A 24,979-nucleotide genomic window follows, 5' to 3' on the forward strand; every position below is an offset into this window, starting at 1 on the left:
TACTCAGCGCGGATTTGGTGGAGGTAAAGCACGAGGCGACCTACAGGGGAATCATTGAATATGCATTGGCGCAGCCACAACTGGGCAATGCTGAGACGTGAGTGAACCTCGCCCCTTTGCTGCACCGCAGTAGGCTCACTGAAATATAAGCTCCAGTCGGACTGCTCTTGACATGTAATCAGTAATTAGGCTTCAAGACAATGGAAGGACTTTCGGTCGCTGCAAATGGTATTTTCGATGAACGACTTCATTATCTTTTACTGACAGCATTCAGGCCTCGCTGTTATATCTGTGGCTTTTCAACTTACCGAAGCGTGTATCAAACTTTACACGTTTTGGGAGACAGTCGAAGATGCTCCTCGGGAGATCATTGCCATCAAGGAAGACCTTCGCTTCCTGATCTCAGTCTTCCAGAGAGTCGAATCAAATGACAACAATCTTGGTGGTTGTCTATCAGAAGGTGTACAACACTGCCGGGCCAAGATTGCAGTAAGCGACTCGGTTTAGGGACGTAAGCTGTAACTAATCATTCCAGGATCTGACTCTCATTGTTGAAAGATTCGATGGTGGTCTCTCATCGCTGTCGCGGCGGCAACGTGTACGTACGGCTTTCAAAGCTGCCCTTCACAGCAAACATATCCAACGATTCCGTGACTCGTTGAACGACACAAAGTCGACACTTACACTGGCTATGGCCCACGAAAGGTATGACGCAATTGCATGCATGCAAATAGTGGTTCGCTAAACACACAAATTTAGCGTGATTCAAGCTCGCTCTTCCCGTCTTCCGACAAGAGTGAAAGTGTTTAGAGAGATCGGTACACATAGTGCTTCTAAAGCCGTTCAAGAAGGCCACCTTCGTTTACCCAGGATCAAAGACGCGTCTAGCTGGACAACAGTGCAAGGTATTCCGTCGAAATTCGTTGGCCAGCGTTCCCTCCGCCGTATGACGTCTTCATTCACGACGAACGCACTACAACCTTCACGTAAAATACCAACGGAGCGCCTCTCGATCAATCATGAGGCACAGGAGCTTATGTTGCACTTCATCGCACAGACTGCAGTCACCGTCTTCGAACCGACATCGATGGAGATCTATTCACAAGACGGCTATACGATCGATGAATGCGGACAGCTGAGGGCCAAGACTTTTGTCTATGCCGAGAACCTGCGGTATCACGTAAATCACCATGTCTCAGTCTTCCGCACTGCACTCGGATGTGCTTGGCTACGCACGACGACCATACATCACGGCAACACGCATTCCAAGAGAACTAGGAAGTCGCAGATCATCAGATCGCTGATTCTATACCCCACAAAATGGCAACAGTACATGGGCGTTCGGAGTGGCCTCGAAGCTGTCGTAGCATCTGGAGGTCGGAGCTGGCTCTTTAATTGTAACATAACAGTAACTCGCCCGGTCTCCGATGACTCACTCATCTTCGAGCTCTGCCGCACCGGTCAGATTCGTGCTGTCGAAACGCTTTTGGAGAGAGGAATGGCAAGCGTAGTAGACACGAGCCCTAAAGGATGGAAGCCACTGCACGTAAGACACTGCTCTTGTGCGAAGATTCGTTCAAGTATGCTGACTTGGCTAGTTTGCCGCCGCAGCAGGTCACGTCGAGCTTTGCGCTTTGTTAATAAAGGCAGGCGCCGACAAGTCCGCACTGGTATACGAAGGGCCATCTGACGCGATCTTGTAGGTGCCCAGTGTCAAATGACGAAACCGCTGCTAAGAAAAACAGATCACCAGTATCACTCTTCGTAGCAGCTTGTACCGATGAGCAGGCTGATATCAAAATCGCCATGCTCAGACTCTTCTTTGAATGCATTGACATATCAGACACTGAAGGCGACGGTTGGTGTGTCCACGACTGGCTCAAGAGAGCATATGCAAGAGAACGAGTTCCAATCTCGCGAAACAGTATCACGTGGCTACTCAACCTTACTTTGAATGAGCAATACGTCGAATTTAGCGTGCGCAATGTCTGGTCCGCCCTGCAACACGCGATGAGATCTGTTCTCAACCATGCGCATCACAACAACTACCTTGAGCAAATTCTCGGTCTTTCTAGCGAAGAGCGTATGGAGATCAGCAAGAGACACCTACACGCTATGGGCTCTTGGCTCGCTCTACGTGTAATCGGTCGAGTGGTCCTACCAATGGCAGTGAACGCCGGCGCCTTCCTACAGATGAAGGGCTTTGATTGGATGGAGGACAACCTCACACATAAGCAATACCTGCAAGCACTGCCTAGTATCTACTCGGCTTGGTGTAGCGCAGTGTTGGACTGCATTGAGCAGTTGAAAGTGTACATGCGCGAAGAGCTCGATGACTATCTATGCCGAATGGGCATGACACGAAGGACCTTCGTCCGTGTGCTGACTCAGGCCAAACATATCCCTCGCGGCGCTGGAAAGTCATCAAGGACTGCATGCACTCACTGCGGAGACGACTATGGTCCATTTGCTGGCGGACTGGTCGAACCTGCGCGTATAGCCGTCACAGAATGCGTCAAGTCCGGTCACAACTCGAACTGTGTCTGCGACACGATTCATAAAGGCTCGACGATATTAGAAGAGCTTCAGGACTATACCGGAATGCTTCAAACGGACGACAACGACGACGATACGCGTGCGGATGACGAGTTCTTCGACGCACAGCCGCACGTTTTCAATGATACCGACTTCCAAACCAATCCCACATCGAACATGTTCACCGACATAGCGACTTTACTTTACAGCGCTCAAGGCCGGATCTGGCTCGGTGAACATTCAATCGGGGAGCGTCTGTGCTCGACCTGCCTGCTACTGAAGGAGAAGTACATCGGCGAAGATGGCCTGTCTGCTGACTTTCCACCTATGCCGAGAAGTTTTGAAGGCCTGCGCGTGAAGTGGTGAGCGTGCGCAATCCATTGTAGATCAATTTTCAGACGCTTTTCATGACCCATGTGTATATTTACATTGCTTTTCGTCGACTTTTGATGGCACGCTTTAGTTGAACACAACAGTCTTTTGACCATTCAAAAACACTCTCTTCTCGCTCCACCACTTGACTGCCGCAGCCAAAACCTGGCTCTCGACATTACTGCCCTCCTCGACCAACTCCTTGGGGCTCAAAGCATGGTCGACCCTCGCAACGCGTTGTTCAATGATTGGCCCCTCGTCCAGATCCGCGGTGACAAAATGTGCGGTCGCACCGATGATCTTGACACCACGCTCGTAGGCCTGATGGTAAGGTTTCGCGCCCTTGAACGAAGGCAGGAAAGAGTGATGAATGTTGATAATCTTGCCCGACATCTCCGTGCACAGGCGCGGTGAGAGGACCTGCATGTAGCGCGCCAAAACAACAAGGTCGATGTTATGTTGCTTGATGAGATCCAGAATCTGGGTCTCCTGCTTCTCCTTGGTGTCCTTGGTTACAGGCAGGTGATGGAACTCAATACCGTTGTTCTTTGCCAGCTCCGCGAACTCGGGGTGGTTGGACACAATAATCGGTACGTCGACTTTGAGTTGGCCAGACTTGACGCGGAACAAGAGGTCGTTGAGGCAGTGTCCGATTTTGGATACCATGATGAGCACTTTGGGCTTGGAGTCTACCCGTTGGATCTGGTATGTCATGCTCATTTCCGAAGCGAGCTTCTTCATGCTTTCTTGCAGCGCGGACACATCTGCTGCGTGGCCAAAATGCACACGCATGAAAAAGGTCTTGGAGTCCGGGTCGGAGAATTGCTGGAGATCGAGAATGGTGAGGTTTTCCTTTGCCAGTAGGCCCGTGACGGCATACACAATGCCTGCCTTATCCGGGCATGAGAGCGTGAGGTAGTGATCGTCGCCTGCCATTTTGGATGTTGAAATCCGTTCTGCGGAGCCGATTTGTTGAAGTCGCGGTACTGAAGTTGTTATGAATCGCCTGCTGCTCAATTGCAATGATGACTGTTTTGTCGAAAATTTGGGAACTAGGTTTTGCCGGTTTCGGAAAGCGTCGTTTGGTGGGTTTATGGACGGCCGGGCCGCAATTGCGCGGGTTGATGTGGAGAGTGAACGTGTGCAGGTGCGCGCTGGTCGGAGAAACATGTCTAGGTCAATTGGATCTTTTTTTGTGAGATCTGAGCGCGGAATGGCGTTTTCTTGATGCCGTGCTTGACACCTGCGGCTTGGGTGTAGTTGCCGGAATCGGCCGGCGATCTAGCCTCGTCGCTTACCAGTTGAGCCACCAGTTCGTAGGGATGCCGGTACCAAACTTCAAGTTTCTGCTTGCATCGTGTGGAGAAAAGCACATATCGTGTCAAGGGCTCAAGAAATGAGATAGATGTGGCGGAAAAGGCAAGGCTCACACGATCATGCCTCCTTCCGTCATCCTGCACCGAACGATGGTTCTGCTAACGTGGCCACCCACAGAATGCTCATATTGCTTTCATATATAATCGATATGCTTCTCCGCCTATCTAATTAGATCGATATCTTCATCCGCTCGAATGCATCCACGAACTCGGTGTAGTCCCAGACGTCTTCGTCTTCAAGAACGAACCGCGAACCCGCATATTCATCTCTCGAGAGCCCAGGCGAAGGCACCATCTCGAGATGCACAATCCGACGCAGTCGCTCGTTCTCCCAAGGACACATTTGACCCATCCAACTAGCAACCAGATCGACACGCTGCTCTCTAGTTTTGTTGGCCACATCAAAGAAAGCAGGTTTCCAAACCTCCTCACGCGGTGGCTTCAGTGAGTACGTCAGTGTGTCTAGGTATGGAAAGTGCTCCAATATAGCCTCGCTGCTACGCAATATCTCAGGCCAAAACCTCCTCTTCCAGCAATAGCTGACGTGCTCGAGAGACTTGTCGAAGATGCCGCGAGGACTTGCTTCAGTCACAATGTGCCGTACCAAACACCGATTGGCGGAACCCACGTCGATGTTGCCCAGCGCCCAGAAAGAAAAAACGTTCGACCCGTAGAAAACAGGGCTACTTTCTGCCCGCAGCTGTCGACACGTCCTTATGAGTGCTACCGGGATCTGGCCGCTGCACAAGGGTTGTGGTTCAATCGGACCTTCGCCGCCATGTCGGATGTTCAGCACTCTCATCACCGGCCGAACTGCGAAGGGGTCGCGCGAGTAGACGAGAACCGCGCCTTTGATGCGGAACGCGAACTCGTAGATCATGTCGCGAAGTTCGCGCGGTAGGTCCAGAAATCCTACTTTGGACGCATCTTCTTTCTGAGATGCCGCCCAGGGTATCGATGCGTTTGGCTGTGGTTGTTAGCTTGGGGATAGTCCCGAGGTCGCGACGGAGGGCACACACATTTGACGCCATCCTCAACTAATGTACGTGTGACAAACACGATACAAACTCTATGAACGAACGTGAATGTATCTTACTACCAAAGCGACGTGTTTGCGACATGATATACTCCAGGACAATGACACGCAGGATGCGTAGACTAACCAAATCGGATACGAAAGGGCGGGGCTCTGATCCTCGCTTTCCGTGTCATTCATCCGAATCAATAGTTTGCTTGGACTTTACGCGCGTACCGGACGCATATTTCCTGCATAGAACCTGACTTGGGAACAGAAGCGACGTTGTCATGGTCGCGGTTCTCTTTCAATCTTACAACTCGTTGCGCATGATCGGCCAACCCGCACTACGTCAGGCTCTACCACCACTACGAATCTGCGGCGAGGACGGAGGAGTATGAAATATGCATCGTTACTCTTCTTCTCTTCCTTTGTTCCCCTGAGAATTCTCCTCATTCAAAGTTTTCAAAAACCATATGGATGTGCATTTTTCAAAATATCGAGTCGAGCGCGCGATGTGCTGTTGGCCTCCGGCCGGCAACATCTTCATGGGGAGTAGCTCGCCATGCAAACTGGTCTACTTAAGGCCTCGCAGTCTTGAAGTCCTTCCCTCTTCTCTCTCTTATTATCACTTCCAATAATACCTCAAAAAAAAAACTGGGGGCTACAACTGATGTCCGTCTCCGTGCCAAGATTTCTAAACTGCACTGACAGATTCTCATGTTTTGTCCGCGCGAAAAGAAGATGCGAAAAACTATGAGCAAAATAGGATATGCCAGTCGGTTATGCTGCGCCTTGGCCCGCCTCTAGTTGATCGAATATATAAATTTCGACTTCCGCTCGCCTTCTTGTTCCTCAACTCCTCTCCTTATCGACTGTGTTCTCCAAAAAAAGTCATGCCAACATGGGATGTGTCCGCCCTTCTCTGTCCAGAAAGGAGCGGTAAAGGACCCATGAGCATTGTCACCGCTCTTGCGCAAAGGATAAAGGCTGAGTCTTTACCACCAAAACTGGCCGAAGACATATTTTCTCTGCCTTCCATCTTCCATTATCACTTGCAACAGAATACCAAAATAGAACCAAGTCCTGCACATGTTGTTCTGCGCGCCGAACCCTGGAGACTTTCACAAATGGTGGATGCACTGAGTATGTTTTGTCTGAGCAACAAGAGCACATGAGAGCACATCGAAAACCGAAAATAGTTGGTCTCGCGATATGCTGCGCTGAGTGTCCACCTCAGTCCCATGGCATATATAAACCTCGCCTTCCATGAACACACTTACTCCTTAGGTCCCTTCTTCTTCTCTCTTGCTCCAAAAACCACGGTCAGACCCTTCATGTGTTCGGCCCTCGCTTTCCAAAACTCGATCAGAATGGAACCATGAGCAGTGCCCTCGCTCTTCCGCTGAAGGCCAACTTCCTACACTTTACCTCCAAAAGCCTACAATTTGTCGACATGAGTGTCTGTCCTGCTCCTGTTCGGCTCCTGCTCCAAGACTGAGACCTCCGACACGCTATATTCAAAAGCTCAGGTCATAAAAACTCAATGGGATTGAGTTGGATGTGTTGCGGCGGCCCGTCGATCTTCTCATAGTGGAAACGAAGAGAAGAAAACTAATATCAGAAGCTTCATGAGAACAAGTTCAAAGAAGTCATGTCGATATGCATGACGTTCTGTGCGGAGATCTGCCGTGCTATTCAAAAGAGCAACCTCGACATTGCCATGACCTTCTCATGGATGTTCAACTAGGTTACCGACTCGCTTACGAGAAGGGCTCTGAAAGGGTATTTAAAGAGGCAGATGTTCACCATACTTCCTTCTTTCTCCCTACCTCAGCTTCGAGAGCAGGAGGAACTCAAAACAGAAGACACGATCCGCATGGCGTTGGCCGACTTCCTGAATTTCCACTCGTAACTCGCCGTCTCGTATATTCATGATGATCAGCATCATCGCTCGAGCACCTTGCAGCCTTGTGAAGTACATCGGTAAACGCTTCATTCTTTTTGAACATTATATCTTTCGTCGACTATACGCCCAGTACGCTTTCATGGGTAGCTTCCAGTCGACCTTCCTCAGACTCGCATCGAAGATGTCAAAGTCCACACCCTGTAGCCTGTCCAACCAGGACTGTGTCGCTATGCTCGGCATGAATACACCGAATGCCTGTTCAACCTCCGCTAATTGCGCTTCCTGCCCTGTGTTCATCTGCTGTGCGCTGTACTGATGTTCCTCCTCGTTCTGGTGTTCGAAGTCGTGGCCGAGCGTGCCTTCGGATCGCAGCTTAGACAGCATCTCGCGGGCGGTAATGAGGTGGTCGTTCGCGCGTGTCGCGACGGTGAAGATGGCGTCGCGGAGGCCAGGGGCGGAAGCGCCTTGCCGGAAGACGTCCTCTTCGCGGACATTGGCTTCGGCCATTACGTCGAGTGGGAGGAGTACGGCGCCTTGCGTGGGTCCAGACTGCCCGGTCATGGAGTTGCTAGTGCCTAGTGGCTGTTGCGGTGGGAATGCGATGAGCGGGATGCCTCGCAGTACGGCTGCGATGCCCATGGCTTTGCCGATGTGCGATGCGATGTGGTCGGTGGTGAGCGAGGCCTGAGGTAGCGCTGACAGCGTCAGATACAATATGGTCGAGTATGTGTTCTCCGCATAGCTCTCCAGCGCGCTCAAGGTGGGATACGGTGGGTTCCCTAGATATTGCTCTCTCGTGTTGATGATGCGGTGGAACCAGTTCTTGCTCAGTCGCGCCTTCCCACCAGATCTCTCATGCAGGTCCTCCGCTGCTTGTGCCAATAAGATAGCGACTGGCTCCTTCGGAGGTGTGCCGGCCAATGCTTTCGTGACGGTATCTCTCCAGAATTGCATGCGCATCATGCCAATTGTGGGTGTGCTCGTCGTGTCGGCGACGCGGGCGACATCGACATTGAATGCGCGAATCGCGAGGTAGGCATCTCGGGAGGATTGCGGTATGAAGGTTTGGAGGACATGTGAGGGCGCATCGTATGTTCTGCCGTTTCGTCAGTGTGCGACAGAAGAGAGTTGCCGTTGGGAAGCTACCTGACTAGATTCGCGCAATAAGCACGTGCGCGTGCAATCTCATCTTCTGAGGGGCGAGCAGCATTTTGCAGTCGTGGCGAGGTGTGAAGTTGCCTCCGTCGTGGTCTTGGGTAGCTGTGTATGCGCCGGACGGGAGCTATGCGGAGTGTCGGAGGTGGCATTGAAAACTTTTGAGAAGACGGAAAGTACTGTACAAAGCGAAGATGCATGGAAATCGAACAGAAGATACAAGAAATCCAATCTATCGTCCTAGAAGATGCATGTGTTTGCACAATCCGGGGTGCATCAATTGCGCGTAGTAAGGCACAAAGAGTGCGCGGCGACTGGTGGGTTGTATGACGCTATTACGTCGATCACCCGCAGTCGCCACGTGAAAGCGCGTCGACGCGACTGGACGAATTGGGCGCAGGCGACGGAAGCGCAACACCAACACGCACAACACAACACGATGGAGTCACCACATCCAGACGAGAGACCCGTCAAGAAGCGCCGATTCTTCATAGAAGACTCCTCCCCTCCTCAGCCGCAGTCGAAACCCATCGAACCTCCCCCTTCGTCGCCGCCACTACACGCCGTAGATGCACCAGACGAAAGCAATGGCAACGACGAAGAGGCCGATTTTGGGAGTTTCGATGTCGGAATGCTCCAGGCCGTTGTTGGAGAACTCTCTACCACGGTATTGCAGAAGCTGAAAGACGTCAGTGGAAGCAATGTAGAACGAGGTATGCCCGTAAGTGTGAGGTTGTACTTGCATGGCTGACAATGTGTAGCAATCAACCTCTACTTGGACGGCTCATGGAGCAAGATGCCCTCACCGTCCCCCGCACCCGTCTTCAAATCCGGTCGGCAGCCCATTCAGATGACGATAGCGAAAACCCTCAATCGAACCGAATCCGAAATATCGAATGCGTCCACACCAGGTTCAGGCACCTCTACACCCACGATACTGCGAGAGATGCCCAGTAAGCGCTACATTGGCTCATTTGGCGTCGTAGGCTTTGCTACCAAGAGCGGGTCTCAGCTGAAGCACGACGAAAAGATCCGGATCGAGCGCACGAAGCCACAACCCAAACTCAACAAGGCAAAGAAGGTCATCAAACTCTCAAAGCCAGATATCGTAGTCAGGTTCATGAATGAACGTGGTGCTGAAGTCGGCAGGTTGGACAACGATTCAGCAGCATGGGTTTCCGTGCTCCTCGATCAGAAAGTGTGCTCTTTCGACGGCTCGGTTGTATACACGCCCGACAAAATACGCACAGGCGATACTATATACCTACAGCTACGAGCCTTTTTCGTTCGCGCAGCATTCGATTCGCGTAAATTTGCCAAACCGGACAACAATCGAGAAATCAATCTGTTCGAAGAGAAGGAATCATCCGACGAGCGAGACCTTCGGTTACGCCAAGTTGGTCTTGTGAAGCTCTTCGATAACATCAACCTCCAACCGACCCGAGAAAATGAAGAAACGGCGAAGCACAAGCGACAAGGTCTATTACAGGCAGCAGAGAGCGAGGAGAAGAAAGGCGATAAACCGAAGCCGAAGAACGGACCATCCTCCACGCCTGCGACGTCTACCAACCCCACGTCCTCTCCGCCACCCGACGAAGCCGAAGAAGGAGAAGAGCTGGAACAAGATCAACTGGACTCATTGTACAAGAAGGCGCAGTCTTTTGACTTTGACACCCCAACCATGGAGCCAGCAAGCACCTTCCGCATGGACTTGCGCAAGTATCAGAAGCAGGCGCTCTTTTGGATGGTCAGCAAAGAACGGAATGAGTCGATAGAGGACAAGGAGACCTCGATGCATCCCTTGTGGGAGGAATACCAGTGGCCAACTCACGATGCAGACAATCAGCCAATACCGACCATCGAAGACCAGACCATGTTCTACGTCAATCCCTACTCTGGCGAGCTCTCGCTTGAGTTCCCGAAACAAGAGCAGAACTGCCTTGGCGGTATACTAGCTGATGAGATGGGTCTGGGTAAGACCATTGAGATGCTCAGCTTGATTCATACAAATAGGACAGAAGTTGACGAGGATGCTTTGGCGACGCGGAAGGCTCTTCCCCGGTTGCAAAAGTCTAGTGCCGAAGTCGAGCCTGCGCCATACACTACACTCGTCATAGCACCCATGTCATTGCTGGCACAATGGCACAGCGAAGCCGAAAAGGCGTCCAAAGAAGGTACACTGAAGGCCATGCTCTATTACGGCTCGGAGAAAGCTGTGAATCTGCAGAAGCTATGTTGTGCATCGAACGGCGCTAATGCGCCCAACGTTATCATAACGAGCTACGGCACAGTTCTGTCAGAGTATAACCAGGTGGTCGCACAGGAAGGGAACCGTGGCTCGCATGGTGGCATCTTCTCGCTCGAGTACTTCCGCATCATCCTTGACGAAGCGCACTACATCAAGAACCGGCAGTCGAAAACGGCGAAAGCTTGTTACGAGCTCAGTGCAAAACATCGATGGGCGCTTACAGGAACACCGATTGTCAACCGCTTAGAAGATCTATTCAGTCTAGTCCGCTTCCTCAAGGTTGAACCATGGGCGAAATTCTCATTCTGGAAGACATTCATCACCGTACCGTTCGAATCAGGCGACTTTGTACGTGCCTTGAATGTGGTACAGACAGTACTAGAGCCACTGGTACTTCGACGAACGAAGGACATGAAGACACCCGACGGTGAAGCGCTGGTACCACTGCCCCCACGGACGATCGAAGTTGAGAAGATTGTGCTGTCACAAGACGAGCGGGATGTGTACGACCACATCTTCCTGCGCGCAAAGAGTCTGGTCAATGCTAATGCAGAAGCCGGCACACTGATGAAGTCGTATACAACCATCTTCGCGCAAATTCTACGATTACGCCAATCATGCTGCCATCCTGTACTGACACGCAATCGCAACCTTGTCGCTGACGAAGAAGACGCGTCGTTAGCATCGGATCTCGCAAACGGATTGGCGGATGATATGGACCTCTCCTCTCTGATTGAGCGTTTCACTGCTGAGGGCGACCAAGATGTCAACAGGTTCGGCGCACATGTCTTGAAGCAGATACAAGACGAATCTGCGGCCGAATGTCCAATCTGCTCCGAAGAGCCCATGATTGAGCAAGCAGTCACCGGCTGTTGGCACTCAGCCTGCAAGGAGTGCTTGCTTAGTTACATCGCTCACCAGCGCGACAAAAACGAGATACCACGCTGCTGGAACTGCCGCGAACCCATCAACGCGCGCGACGTCTTCGAAGTCATCCGGCATGACAATGTCACCGAAGGAGACGAAGATAATCACGCGTTCCGCGCCACTGACGCACCTCCTACATCAACACAAACACCACGTATCAGCCTCCGTCGCATTGGCGTCACCGGCTCCGCGAAAACCCAAGCCCTCTTAGGCCATCTCAAAAAGACACGCAAAGAAGAGAAGGGCGCGAAAACAGTCGTCTTCTCCCAATTCACATCCTTCCTCGACCTCATCGAACCAGCTCTAACCCGCGACCACATCCCCTTCCTCCGCTTCGACGGCTCCATAAGCCAGAAAGTGCGCGCCCAGATCCTTACCGAGTTCACAACATCACCGAAACCATACGTCCTGCTCCTCAGTCTGAGAGCAGGCGGTGTAGGTCTGAACTTGACCTGTGCAAACAAAGTCTTCATGATGGACCCGTGGTGGAGTTTTGCTGTCGAGGCCCAGGCTATCGACCGTGTGCATCGTATGGGCCAGGAGAGAGAGGTTAAGGTAATACGGTTTTGTGTAGAGGGCAGTATTGAGGAGAAGATGCTTAGGATTCAGGAGAGGAAGAAGTTTATGTAAGTGGAACGCGTGTTGCTAAGGGTGAAGAGTGGGTGCTAACGTGTTGCAGTGCGAGTTCGCTGGGTATGATGAGTGATGAGGAGAAGAGGGTGCAGAGGATCGAGGATATCAAGGAGTTGTTGAGCTAGATGGAAGCGGTCTGGCGGCTGTTGGCAGGGTACTGAGTGAGTGGATGATTATATGCGATATACCCTTATTGAGTAGGACTACGACATAGAACAGGAATTCATGACTGCATAGTGTCTCCACCGCTAGAAGATTATGGGCTATGGAGTGGTTGGCTTCCACGCTCCTGCCTCATCGCGCCTTCCCAAAGCTCCCGCAACCCTCCTGCCCACGCCTGCCACGACCATCAGCGACTGCCACAACACACCAAGATGACGCGTAGGAGCTCTCGCATCAGGCCATGACGCTTCCGCATCGCCGCACACATTTCCCACAATATTGCATGCCACCAGCATCTACATATGCCGTCAAATTCCCTTTCATCCCATCAAACACCATCTCACGGGCATGTCGTCTAATGGTAGGACGCTTGAGCACAGTACACCACCTTCTCTCTCCATCAATGAAAATTGTTGGCCCCCACTGGCGATTCAACTCGTTGGCTCTCTCCATCAATGCAGATTGTTGGCTCCTCCCATTCGCCACCGCTTGCCACTGATTAACTTCTTTGGTTACAAGAAATGCGGGTTCGATTCTCGCCATGTCCATCATGTTTTTTTGTTCCGCTCAATGTCCGTTGCTATAGCTTTAGCCATCCTTGAATCGCCCACCAACGACTATCAAGGGCATGTCGTCTAATGGTAAGATACTCACCTAGACGACTAGGGCGTATCCATCGTTTTCCTTTGGATATTGCAGAGAAATGCGGGTTCGAGTCTCGCCATGTCCAATCGTTTTTGCTCTTCGCGATGGCCCAATAGCTTCATTTTGGATTGGGATGCTGCGAAGGGTGCTCTTACCATTTCGGTGTGGCTTGCTATCGCAATGCTTGACCGCACAAACGCCTTCAAACATCGCACTTCTTTTCTTACCACGCTGCAACTCGATCTAATGTATCTGCTCTTACTCACCAGCAGCCTATCGAACACATTCAAGGCATATAGTCTAATGGTTAAGACGCCCTAGGAATAGAACCGCGGTAGGTGTGTAGCTCTGCCGCTGGTCCTGCAGTTAGCGGAGAAAGCTACAGTTGAAAACGCCGCCCTGATCTGTATATAGGGAGATGCGAGTTCGAGTCTCGCTGTGCCTATCTTTTTGGCGGTTTTGAAGCTACCTAAGGGAAGAGGAGAGCGGGGTAAAGAGGTGGTAAGATTGCGGGTGAGAGAAAGTATGGGTCTGAGTGCAGCCTAAGAAAGATGATTATGGAGTCGAAAGACTCTCTTTTGCCAAAGCATTTGTTTTGTAGATGCTTATAAAAATCTTATATTTTGGTCTTATCGCTATGGAAGAACCCGCAGGGCATGTGGTCTAATGGTCACGACGTTGGGACCTTACCTTGTGGTAACAAGCAAGGGCTGGTAGTCTGGCCTTCAACGGTTTAGGCGAGGGCAACAACGGGTGGCGTTTGACACCCGGCCCGTTCTGGAGATACGGATTCGATTTCCGTCATGTCCATTACTTTTTGCTGTTTTTGCTGTGGTAAGAATGTGCATGTAGAAGAGTAAAGTAAGGAAGAGGATGCGAAGAAGGGTAGAGATCGCGACTCATTTTCATATATGCTATCTTGCTAGTCTTTTGGGCTGCATTATGCTAAATCACGACCAGCAATACCTACAGGTGCTAACAATTAAGACCATCGTGTCGTACGTAGATGTCCATATACCATACGGATCATACCCAGTGGTCACATCAGGCAGACGTAACTCGTTCCATTGCCTCTCATGAGGGCGAACACTTTGAAACTCCTCATATCGATCTGAGAGAAACCTCGAGACGGCTGGCGACCCGCGATCATAGTGAACGAAAGCTTCCTTCCCAATGTCGACGGCGAGATGATCGCCGATGATGACAGCCGGCCCAGACCCCGATGCGAAGAGATCAGCGATGATCTGAATCCAAGGAAAGGTGCCGGTAGGCAAATGCGGAGCGATTACCATAGTGCTTGTGTCAATAGCAAGTAGTCCGTCTGGATCGTTGACGAATTCTATTTCGCTGCTGGCTTCACAGCCCATGGCTTTGTGAAGTTCGCTGAACAGCGTCCAGTCCCTCTCTTCGTAGTTGGGCTCTTGAAGCAAGATCTTGATCTTCTTTTGTCCCAAACCGTACTTTTGGTAGCGTCTAGCTAAGGTTTTCGCCATACTGAAAACTGGGATGTGTTGGAACACACTGTGATGCATCCAGTCCGGGCGGGGTACAGATAGGCCAAAACACACGATCTTCTCAACTGGCGCTGAGAGGCCCGCGATGCCTTTGGTCGTGGCTGTGAACTTCTTGGCAAAGTCACCCTTCTTCCAGAAGGCCAATGACTGAGCTACTGCGTCACGATACCTTTGCATTTGTTTTGCATCTTGGTGTTGGAGAGTCTTGCCCTGATCTACGATACGAAGAGCGTAAGGAGCGCCGAGATACACATCCTCTGTACCACTATACTTAGTGACAGCATCGCTGTACAGCCGCAACATAAGGGTTGATCCGACGTGCCATCCATACTCGCGCTGGAACTCTGGATCGAGGGCGACGCGGCATACGAAGTCAACATCGACGCGTTGCTTTCGCTCTTGATTTACCCGGGAAAGGTTTGTATTCTTCCAAACATTCGTGAGACTTCCATCTGGGGCTCGCCAGGTGAGATACTGTATTGTGCGGCGGTCAGGTGGTAGACTTGCCTGGTCGAGTATTATGCGTTGCTGTTTGCGGATCTGAAGAAGGAGAGATCTTGTATACATCGGTTTGTTGCTGTGCTGCTTCTCAAGGGCATCAAGGTCGACCAGATGCTCTAGCATTTCGTCAGGTGGCTCATCGTCATCCATATCGCTTCCCTCCTCGTCAGAGTTCACTTCAGATTCCAGGTCGAGATCAGAGTCAGAGTCGCTAGTCATAGCTTCTTCGGAGGCCGTGGCCAATGCCTTGGCTTTGGACTGAGATCTTGTTGTTATTGGCATGGCGAGCGATGGGGTAAATGTCGTGAATGAATTAGTCAGGGTTGAGGGCGATGAAGATGAGATCGACATGGATGTGCCCAGGCAACTTATAGTATTGTGCACCTCCTTGTACGTATTCACTAGCAAACTGCGAACAAACAGTGTAGTCCTCAAACATGTCGCAGCCTTGAAGATCAGTAGTGAAACAGACAGATGTATACCCTAGGCAATGCGATTGCCATTCATTTCAATGTTTCAAGCGTCTGCGAAGGCAGCAAAAGTTTGAGACATGTGTGAGCTAAGAATCTTTGTCTCGTTCAGTTCGTCGTAGTCACGCATGCGCGTTGTGACGGATATCCCTTGACGCCATGGAGGTGAGCCATCATGACATGCTTGCTAGTATAATGACCACCCAGCCACCTTTACCTGCCTACTGATCTTGAACGTGCGGTTCTTGAATTCCGCCGCTTTTCCGCACCCATAAATCCATGTTGTTCAGCCAGTACATCCTGTCCTTCTCCACCCAATCTTCTCCATATGCATCGGCCATTAGCTTATCATCTAATCCATGATCATCAAACCTATCCTCTTCCCTTTCGTAATGGTTTGTGAAGTGCCGGGCAACATGTGGAGATGCGCGCTCGCTGAACGAGTACTTCCGCTTCTCAGTATCCACTTCCATGATGTCGCATAGTATTGCCGCTGGGCCTTGACCAGGATTTTCCGAGATTAGATCGGCAATTATCTGGACCAGGGGCATTTGGAAGGGGAGATACGCTGTCACGACTAGCGTACCCGCATCAATTGCGAGAAGACCATCCGGATCACACACGAAGCTGATATTGTCGTTGCTGTTGAATAGTTTTCGCAAGATCTCATGATCTTTGGTCTCGTAATTCGGATCTTGTAGTACCAGCTTGATCAAAGGCCGAGCGGGGTCAGCCTGATGGTAGTACTGATTTAGTGCTTGTATAATGCTGAAGATGGCCATATATTGGATGGCGGAATGGTACCAGTTCTTCTTAAGATTAAGCGCGCCTATCCCAAAGCAGACAACCTGCGTGATCGGTGCGCACGACTTGGCTGTCTCCTGGAATGCTTCTATCAGCTGTCTTTTCGCGGAACTCGCTATCCAAAGGCGTTTTGTGTGTTGTATAGTGCTCCAATATGTCCTCATCTTCGATATGTTCTTGTGTTCATTGAAGAAGCATCGATCAAAGGTTGTGAAAGTGTATGGCGTGTCGATGCAGTCTTGCTTGTGGTCTTTGTTGTAGCGTCGGAGAGTCTTGATCTGTTCTGAATGGTTTCCATATTGACTTTGAAAGTCAGGATGCATCTCAACTCGCGAGAGATAGTCAACTTGGATGGTGTTGGCCTTAACGTCATCCCGATTCCAGACCCTGTACTTTTTCTTGCTCAGCCCAGAAGCATCAATATGATTGAGTACTCGCTGCTTAGATGCCAAAGAGAACTCTCCATGGATCTGATCAGCCCAGTCTTTTACACGCTCGAGTAGTGCGCGCGTATAAACTGGTTTGTGCGCATGCTGGAGCTCCTGAGTAGCAAGATCTACACGGTATTCGAATGCATCAGAGTCGTCTGAATCGTACGGGTCAATCTCCTCGGGGGTCACGAATTCGTCTTCGTGTACTTCGTAGTCGTCTTCTTCCTCTATGGCAAGCTTGTGGACTCCATCGACTACGTCTGCAGCCGGTTCGACAGATCCATACGATGTTGTCGTCGCAAACAAGTCGGTTGATTGATGCGAATCCATTGCCTGCGTTTAATGAAGGATCTAGATGTAAACGTTGCACTGATTTGTATAGTGGGTTGAATGGTTAGAATATTTCTGTTTAGAAGCTTGAGCCCTGGAGCTTTCTACTGCGGCCTTTTTCACACTGTTGAGAGAACCGTGGTTAGAATGTCACTGTGAAATCTCTTCCATGTTCAGAGAGCCAATACGACCCAACCCCATTCAAACCAGTGTATTATACTTGCGATTTCTCTCATTCGTGGGAGTATCTTTTCGTCAAGGTCGTCGATGTTGCGGAAGTTGTGAGTGGCTCGTCTCGCTCTGCGTCACACAGATGTGAGTCAAAGAGGACCCATTCAAACCACCCTACACCTGATCTTGACTGCGCCCTGGTCATATGATACCCACATTCTGCTCTGCACACGTGCACGTCCAGATTTCAACTGCTACATAGCCTTCCCACTCTGTTCTCTGTTCAGAGAGCGGTTCTGGCACAGCATCCAGCAATGACTCGGATGAAAGGCCGCAAAGGGACAAGTCGGGAATTCGCATCGCAACTGTGCTGTGGGCAGTATTTGTTCGCTAAGGCTCTTTGAACTATCACGTTCGCGACTGGCATGGTTCGAGAAGTAACCGCCCTGTTCTTACAGAACACAAAAGATTTGTGTCATGCATGCGTGCAATAACGACAAGACCACCCCGACGATGCCGATGTCGATAGGGGGTCGTGCGCCCCGTGCATTAGTTGGCTTGCTGAGGTTCTTTTTCGTGAAGTCATGACCCCTCTGAGCTGAGAGGAAAAAGCAATATGCGATGCGTTGCAACCGCGGAAGTTGATGCGCATTCTACATTTGGATAACGTGGATGAGGTTAGGACGCGATGGAGTACCATACCGAAGTCCTAGCAGAATTCTGCCTGGGCATGTTATCGACCCGCCAGCTCCAAGCTCTTTCTCCATAGTTTTTGACTCATACGTATGCCCTTGAAAGGTTTTGATAACGATGGAGGTTGTGCAAACGCGTCCACTATGGTCTGTCGATCAGGCGGCTCTCGCATGTATTCCTCGGCTCGTGCTTCCTCGACTCCTACTTAACGGGTGGCATTATACCATCGTACCGTTCATCAGGGTCGATTTCGATGTTCCCGTACTGAGGATGACGCTATGATGCGAACGCGAGATGATTGAAGCGGCGGAAGAAGCCGGATGACGCACAACCCAATGGATCGCGACGTCGACCACAACCGCATCACATGTCGGAGTCTATAGCTATCTCGTTACGAACTCCGAAATGCGAATGCGAGCTGTGCCGCGGCTGCAGTCAAGTTCGATTCGGCATCGTCTGGAGCGAACGTGGCATAGTGTGGGATCATCCTTGTGCGCGAAGATTCTCCCGACCCACCACCCACAGCATCGTCCACACGTACCTCACCTTCGCATTCGCATTGTTCCCTCATCCTGCGGCTTGAAACAGCGAGACGGTCCGTTGCGACGATAGCCTGATCGGTTGGTCACACTGTCGAGGCCCAAAGCTTTGGTCTCGGGTCACGGTAGTTCGCTGCAATGCCGCGCCTCGGCCACAAAAAGTCCGTAATCATCACGCCACACTCCTACCACTCGTCGCCCACAACCCCGTACCCTCGAGCCACAGCATCCCCGTTTTATACCTCAAAACCACTGTTCGCTCCTATCTGACCCGATCACGTTCTCTAGGTCCAGACTAGGCTGCCAGCAATGTAAAGCCCGCCATGTCAAGGTAGGACACAACATCGAACTAAGCATTACACGCTTACGAGGACTCGATACTGAAGTAGCTCAGTGTGATGAACTCAAGCCGTGTACCAACTGCGCCCGCCATGGCGTTCCGTGTAGCCTCGTCGTCTGGGATCCCAGCGCATCCCAGTCAGCTCATTCGGCATCTTCCGCATCGTCTGCATCACGACGTACGAATCAGTCACCGCTCGAACGATCTATACCGGTATGCCCCATAAAACGCCATGAAACATAGTCGTTCTTTTCTCATTGGTGTAACAGGGTTCATCGGCATCGTCTGCCCACGTGGCCTACCCGCGCAACCCGTCGACCGCAGCCGGAGCGAGGGCCGTCTCGACTATCTCGGAAGAGGATTCTTCCGACTCGCAATCGGACGCATACCCTTTCTTGACTAGATATATACACAGAAATCAACCGAGTCAGTCGTCGCTATGGTTGCGGGACCTGGAGCTCTTGTAAGTCAGTTGGACCATTGCCAGGATCATCACCAACTGTTTTAGACACCACTGGACAACAGAGGCATTTGATACCCTGTCCCAACGACCTACTATTCGGCATATGTGGAGAGTCGAGGCTCCCAAACAAGCCAACGCACATGACTTCTTCATGCATGAGATTCTGGCCTTTGCGGCGCTACACAAAGCATATCAACAGCCTCTAGACCAACGGCAGCCATACTATGCTTGCGGTATCCATCATCAAGATCTCGCCATTCGGGGAGTTCGAGAGAAGCTTCAAAACGTAACAGACGAAGACGCCCCGGCGATTGTAGCTACGTCGACACTGCTTACCTTCAGCGTATTTGCTTCAACGGGATTTGAGGCCCAAACACCTCTTACTGCACCTGTCAACGACATTGATAGTCTGGTGAATGCCTTCCATCTCATGCAAGGTATGGGACACGTCCTTGCGCTCGCTCAAATGGCAGTGAGGGACTCTTTTCTCGGCCCGATACTGAGAGATCCGTTGGAACCCACTGCATCACAGCCCGTGCTGCTAGAGCTGAAAAGTCAATTACCAGCACTGGTTACGTTCATTGAAGGGAGAACGGATCTCTCAGAGGCCGAACGACAACTTTATCTTACTGTCATTCACCTCTTCGAGCCCGCCTTCCAGATATCGCTGCCTGCTCGAGTGGATAACCGGGAGCTACGTTTCCTATTCTTTTGGCCTCTGCAATTAGGACCAGATTTCATGGAAGCTATTCAACAGCGAAGGTCAGGTGCGATCGTAATTCTCTTGTACTATACGACCATGTTCCATGCAGCTGAGACGCGATACTGGTTCATGGAGGGCTGGGGACAGCGGGTATCGAAGGCATGCCATCAGGCCATTGACCAGAGCTGGGCACCCGCTATTGTATGGCCTCTGTCTTTCCTGGAACAGGGAGATTCGTGGAGCTTGTTCACCAACGTCCTGAACCAGGGACAGGCTTCTGGGTCAGCATCAGCTTCTCAGCAGCCATCGGCAGAAACAACACCTCTACGGGAGGCACCGACTATCGGATCTGCAACGTCCGGCGCTGAGCCATCGCAATCTTACTCTATCCAGCGACGAGGCTCGAAGTTCGCCGTTCAGATGGGTGCTGCAGAGGACGAACAAGTTCCGGGAGAGGACTAATACCAGGCTTGGCCCCGTGGCCAGACCACTCACCACGAGCCGGCAGACTCGCAGCTGACACCATACAAACACAGGTGTGGAGCGATCTAATACATATAACACGATGTTGGCAAATTATGGACCTGCAGTTCTCTAGCGGCAGTATAGCCTCGGGTCGATCCCATCATCCCCATTGAGTGGTACCGCCGGCTAGGTGACCGCCGGCTAGGTACCCGCATTGGCAGCGGCTTCTCGCCGCGTACCACGGCCGGCAGTATAACGAGGTTCACGGCCAATGAATAATAAATTGCGGCGTAGTCGCTGCAATTCTAATCACAACACATATTTGGAGCAACGTCATTGTGAGCTGACGCCTGTGGCGTGAACACGAACAAGAATGTGTTCGTATCTGTCGACCGTTCGGTCGGTGTTGACGGCTTGCCAGTGCATCTTTCATTCAAGACGCTTGCACGCCAAGAATGCGCCCTTGCCTTTGGCCACTATGACCAATTTACGCCCGCCTTCAATCTTATTACCCACACTACAGAAGATGTTCAAATGTACTCTCTCGCGTGCCCCACGTAAGCGCGTTCTGGCAGTCACTGTGTGGCTTTGCCCCACAAAATGACCGCTATCGCAACATCCTAATCCCACGATCGGTATGATATTTGCGACTTGCCACGTCAATCATGCTCAACAACATACCAGGCTGACTTGCCTTCCATCCTGCCCAATATGCGACCCACGTCTTGTGTGACGGCCCCCAAAATGCTTTTCTTCACACCAGGCTGTGCCGCTTTCTCACATAAGTCGCATGCAGGCCTGCTGCATGGTCCTTTAGCCAGCCGCTGAGGTGCTTTGGAACAAAGAACGGTGGCGTAAGTCTACTATTGCGCACCTTCCGTATTGAGATGATGGAATGACGGAAAGTGCTGAGCCTCATTGTTGGGGAGGAGTAACTTTCAATCATTTGTTTAAAGTTGGTGACTAGAGAAGGACGCGGAGGTGGAAATTTGATCAATAATTCCTTCGCACCCGCAGCGCTAGACTGTGCCGCTCGGATGCTAACCACCACGCACGCACGCAAGCCGAGTTGTATACGCATGCAGTGACGGTCAATCACGCCGAGTGACGCGGCAATAGAGTATTGCCTTGCCGCTGCATGCTGATCGGTGGGTACGAACGGGTTGCGCTGGCGGAAATACGCATATTGGGGATCATTAGAAGCGATCATTGCTTCTAGATGTCGGAAGCTAGAGGATCCGCGCTTGAGAGACAGCCACTGGTGTGGGGAGCATACGACGCGAAGGTCGCATTGCAGACGCCGTACTGCTTCAGCGATAATGTACTGCGCGAAAACCGATGAGGCATGATGCGAACTATACGAGAATCCGTGCTGTTGTGAGATGTCGGAAGTGTTTCAAAAGCTGGCGGTTCTATGGACATAGTGCGATGCGTCAAGGTAGTGATGCAGTGTACTATTACATTAAAGTCGTAAAGAGTGTACCAGTGGGTATCTTGATCGTCTCCTCGTGAACATCCCGAAAGAAAGGTCGAACACTATCTACGTGTTGCAATAACACCAAAAGACTGGCCAAGAGACAATCGTTGCGACGCAAGACATGTCAGAAGTTTAAATGAAAAAAAAGATCCGAAAGTATAGAGTCACGGAAGTGTTCGAAGTCAAAGGTTTTGTCGTTCATGATGGAGACATGGGCCGACTTTGGCCGTCTACACTTCTCGCCCAGCGCTCTAGCTCTTCGGGTGTTGGCTGCGAGACTGCTGTACTATCGCTTTGAATGGTTGTGTCGCTCAGTCCCCTGGTGTGTGACGGCCGTCGTTCGATCGCCGCCTCTTCCGCATCGTTGTCCGCTTCGGGTTGTGCACCTGCCTTTGCTTTGTTGATCTCTTCAGCAGTAGCTGGCGCTCCAGGCTCCACTGCTGATCTTGTGGCTTCGGTATCTGGTCCAGCTTCAGGTGCCTTCTTTGCTAGTACTTCATCGATATTGGTCGATAGTGAGTTGTCACTTGGACTTCGGCTGTGTGGAGGTTTCTGCATTGGCTTCATGTCTGAGTTCTTACTAGGCATTGAGCTGATCGTATCTCCGCCGGGAAGTTCTGCAAGAGGCACACTATACCTGCCATTGGTGAAGTAGTCGGGCGAATTGCGACCATCTGGCGGAGGGCTGTAAAGCTCAGCGGGGGTGCTCTCCGGAGACATTTCGCTGATAGGTGGATAGGATTTTTGATCAACACTGTAATAGCCTGCTGCAGGGTCTTTTGGTGAATGAGGAGCTTCGGAACCAGTGAGCTCTGAGACGCGACGATACTTGATCTCAGTACCAGCAAACGTTGTGTCGATTTCAGACGGCTTCTCGGTGTTCTCCTCGGGTTCCTTTGAGTTTCTCGTCTGGCGCTTCTTCCTCCATAGAAGGTAAGCACCGATTGCGACAATAATGAAAGCGCCAACGATGCCGACAACGATTCCTGCGATTGCGCCTGCCGATAGCCCACCTCCAGATCCAGACTCTGGCGGTGCCGGTAGGCCAGTGTAAGACCTATCGAATATGGTGACTAGACTCGGATCTGGCATTGGATCGGAGAATGTGGCTGGAGCGACCGTGAAATTCTGGTGTTCGTAGTCGACCACGATGTACGCTTCCTGTAGAAATGTGCGCCCTAACACGAATCTTCCATTTAGTGATCGCTTTATGGGAAGATAACGGGTCGTATTGAAGAAGAGTGGATAGCCGGCTTGCTGGTCCAGCGCCGAGTATGGGAGAGTTATGTCCGTAAAGTCTGTGCTGTCGCCACCAGTATTGGCGCTGATCTTGAAGGATAATGTTGGGTTTAGTCGTAGATTCTGCTGGTGCGATGAGTCGTTGACAGTATACAGCTGAACATCCTCGTCCAAGGTCAGACCGAAAGTAGTGACGAATTGGTCACAGACTTCGTCCGGAAGGATAAGATACGGTAATGTGGAATCGATGGTAGCAGGGAATCCTGCCTTGGTGAAAGAAGCTGTGTTGGCTTCGGCATCTTGGTCTGGCTTCCAAAGAATGGAAATGACGCCAACAGCAAGCGTGTTGTTCTGCCGGCTGGGCATACTGATCGAGACACCTAGATCGGAAAGTCGCGATTTATCGTAACCGCCGAGCACCAAGCTTCCTGTAACTCCGTTGTTGTTATTGCCTGTTTGGATTAGCGTCCAGACATGCTACTTTCACTTCTCGCTGCGGTGGTAACAGATGATACACACCACATGATGCACTTACGATAATAAGCCCCCGCGGTGTATCCGAACGACCGACTCGCAATTCTGTGGGCGCTTCCGTACATGTTGTCCATGAAGTTTGGTTTGAGTGCGCCAGGGGGTCCGGTAGATCCAACAGCGAGCCCAAAGGAACCCATGTAGAAGTTTGCAACGGTGTACTTCACGACATACTGCTCCGCCAGGATGAAGCCTTGTGGTGAACTCTCGCCCAGGCCAACATTATCCACTCCCCAAACTGCGGCTGGTTCCTCCGCTTGCAATGTGTCGTTGTACCATTCGGGCACCGGAATAGTGTAGACTCCTGCAGTCTTCCATGTGGAAGATTTTTCGTCATCGAAACCTAGAGACGGACGGCCTTCGTATGACAAGATACCACGATTCGCTGCACACTCTTCAGGAGTTGGATCAGAACACCAGTCGGTCTGTTGCGGTACGAGGGTAGCAGGCGAAGAAGTGGATATGAGTACCCTGAAGTTCTGGCCGTTGCTGTTGTTCTTGGCGTCGTCGCCGACATTGATGAAGAACGTAGACCACTTCCCGTCATTTCCTTCGTACTTCCCACTGGGACTCAGAACGTAAGGTGAAGGCAGCTGAATCGGCTCGGCACGCTTCTTGGAAAACATCGTCGTAACTTGACCACGGCGCATCGCAGCCGAAGTGAAGGGCTGTCGGTTGATAAGAGGAGGCTACAGATAAGAGGAGGCACAAGCCATCGAAAACACCAACACCTTGTCAGCTACCGCAACCACTTAGCGTAGGTCAGCTGGTGGTGCCGGACTGGCAATGAACCGCGACTTGCGTGGGCAATGCACATCAGCGCTCCATGGACGACAGTCGCAAGGTCCTCATTGCCGTTGCTTGGATCGGTTAAACATCAATTTGTCTGGCCGCTCTAGGCGTCAAGCCCATCTGCTTGTTGTGGATGTATTGCGCCCGTGCCTCAGGCGGGGTAGAGGCACAGCATCGCCAGGGCGCCCTGAGGTTGCATATTACATGTGGATGAGCCGGCATATGACTGGACGTGGCAATACCGGTGAAAGGGCACGGGTTGTGTGGTTGCCACCGGCCTTCCCATTGGGAGAGGACTGGGCGGAGAAGGATCGCGAAGCATTGAATCGAGAGTCTGGATGGCAATCGTTGTTGACCAGGGCCGCAGATAGGCTGCATGCTGAGGTGGCTGGAAAGGCAGACCTCGAGGGAAGCCTTGACGGCCCGCGGACAGGTGGAGCTTCACTGGCTGGCGCGCTCGATCGCCTTACTCAGCGGAAGCCAACGGCCCAATCGCTCGAGCCGCCGCCCCACTTGCCCGCACAGCACGCACATCAGTT

The 24,979-nt window shown here is 51.5% G+C and overlaps 9 protein-coding genes and 1 non-coding gene across 10 annotated transcripts; 4 read left to right on the plus strand and 6 right to left on the minus strand.

Annotated features, from left to right (window-relative positions):
- Positions 1–87: 87 nt before the first annotated feature.
- On the plus strand, positions 88–2,901 carry J4E88_000201 (uncharacterized protein; the record flags this gene model as incomplete). Its single annotated transcript, XM_049393881.1, has 7 exons — positions 88–97; positions 275–489; positions 536–705; positions 1,279–1,346; positions 1,410–1,546; positions 1,599–1,699; positions 1,746–2,901. 7 exons carry the CDS (start codon positions 88–90, stop codon positions 2,899–2,901), a joined length of 1,857 nt encoding a protein of 618 aa, XP_049259710.1.
- A 93-nt stretch (positions 2,902–2,994) lies between these two features.
- J4E88_000202 (uncharacterized protein) lies at positions 2,995–3,843 on the minus strand (the record flags this gene model as incomplete). Its single annotated transcript, XM_049393882.1, has 1 exon — positions 2,995–3,843. The coding sequence occupies one exon, from the start codon at positions 3,841–3,843 to the stop codon at positions 2,995–2,997; it is 849 nt and encodes a 282-aa protein (XP_049259711.1).
- Positions 3,844–4,452: 609 nt separating this feature from the next.
- On the minus strand, positions 4,453–5,163 carry J4E88_000203 (uncharacterized protein; the record flags this gene model as incomplete). The annotated part of the gene is made up of 1 exon (XM_049393883.1): positions 4,453–5,163. One exon carries the CDS (start codon positions 5,161–5,163, stop codon positions 4,453–4,455), a length of 711 nt encoding a protein of 236 aa, XP_049259712.1.
- A 2,146-nt stretch (positions 5,164–7,309) lies between these two features.
- Positions 7,310–8,514, minus strand: J4E88_000204 (uncharacterized protein; the record flags this gene model as incomplete). Its single annotated transcript, XM_049393884.1, has 2 exons — positions 7,310–8,303; positions 8,354–8,514. 2 exons carry the CDS (start codon positions 8,512–8,514, stop codon positions 7,310–7,312), a joined length of 1,155 nt encoding a protein of 384 aa, XP_049259713.1.
- Positions 8,515–8,801: 287 nt separating this feature from the next.
- J4E88_000205 (uncharacterized protein) lies at positions 8,802–12,295 on the plus strand (the record flags this gene model as incomplete). The annotated part of the gene is made up of 3 exons (XM_049393885.1): positions 8,802–9,075; positions 9,124–12,163; positions 12,217–12,295. The coding sequence occupies 3 exons, from the start codon at positions 8,802–8,804 to the stop codon at positions 12,293–12,295; spliced, it is 3,393 nt and encodes a 1,130-aa protein (XP_049259714.1).
- Positions 12,296–12,956: 661 nt separating this feature from the next.
- On the plus strand, positions 12,957–13,062 carry J4E88_000206. The gene has a single exon. It is a non-coding gene; the product is annotated as a tRNA-Leu (tRNA).
- An 865-nt stretch (positions 13,063–13,927) lies between these two features.
- Positions 13,928–15,274, minus strand: J4E88_000207 (uncharacterized protein; the record flags this gene model as incomplete). Its single annotated transcript, XM_049393886.1, has 1 exon — positions 13,928–15,274. The coding sequence occupies one exon, from the start codon at positions 15,272–15,274 to the stop codon at positions 13,928–13,930; it is 1,347 nt and encodes a 448-aa protein (XP_049259715.1).
- A 409-nt stretch (positions 15,275–15,683) lies between these two features.
- Positions 15,684–17,027, minus strand: J4E88_000208 (uncharacterized protein; the record flags this gene model as incomplete). Its single annotated transcript, XM_049393887.1, has 1 exon — positions 15,684–17,027. One exon carries the CDS (start codon positions 17,025–17,027, stop codon positions 15,684–15,686), a length of 1,344 nt encoding a protein of 447 aa, XP_049259716.1.
- A 2,309-nt stretch (positions 17,028–19,336) lies between these two features.
- J4E88_000209 (uncharacterized protein) lies at positions 19,337–20,398 on the plus strand (the record flags this gene model as incomplete). Its single annotated transcript, XM_049393888.1, has 1 exon — positions 19,337–20,398. The coding sequence occupies one exon, from the start codon at positions 19,337–19,339 to the stop codon at positions 20,396–20,398; it is 1,062 nt and encodes a 353-aa protein (XP_049259717.1).
- Positions 20,399–22,076: 1,678 nt separating this feature from the next.
- Positions 22,077–24,274, minus strand: J4E88_000210 (uncharacterized protein; the record flags this gene model as incomplete). Its single annotated transcript, XM_049393889.1, has 2 exons — positions 22,077–23,569; positions 23,653–24,274. 2 exons carry the CDS (start codon positions 24,272–24,274, stop codon positions 22,077–22,079), a joined length of 2,115 nt encoding a protein of 704 aa, XP_049259718.1.
- Between the last annotated feature and the right edge of the window lie 705 nt (positions 24,275–24,979).

This window comes from Alternaria novae-zelandiae (assembly GCF_023758075.1).
Source record: "Alternaria novae-zelandiae strain BMP 2774 chromosome Unknown scaffold_1, whole genome shotgun sequence".
Lineage (NCBI taxonomy): Eukaryota > Fungi > Ascomycota > Dothideomycetes > Pleosporales > Pleosporaceae > Alternaria > Alternaria novae-zelandiae.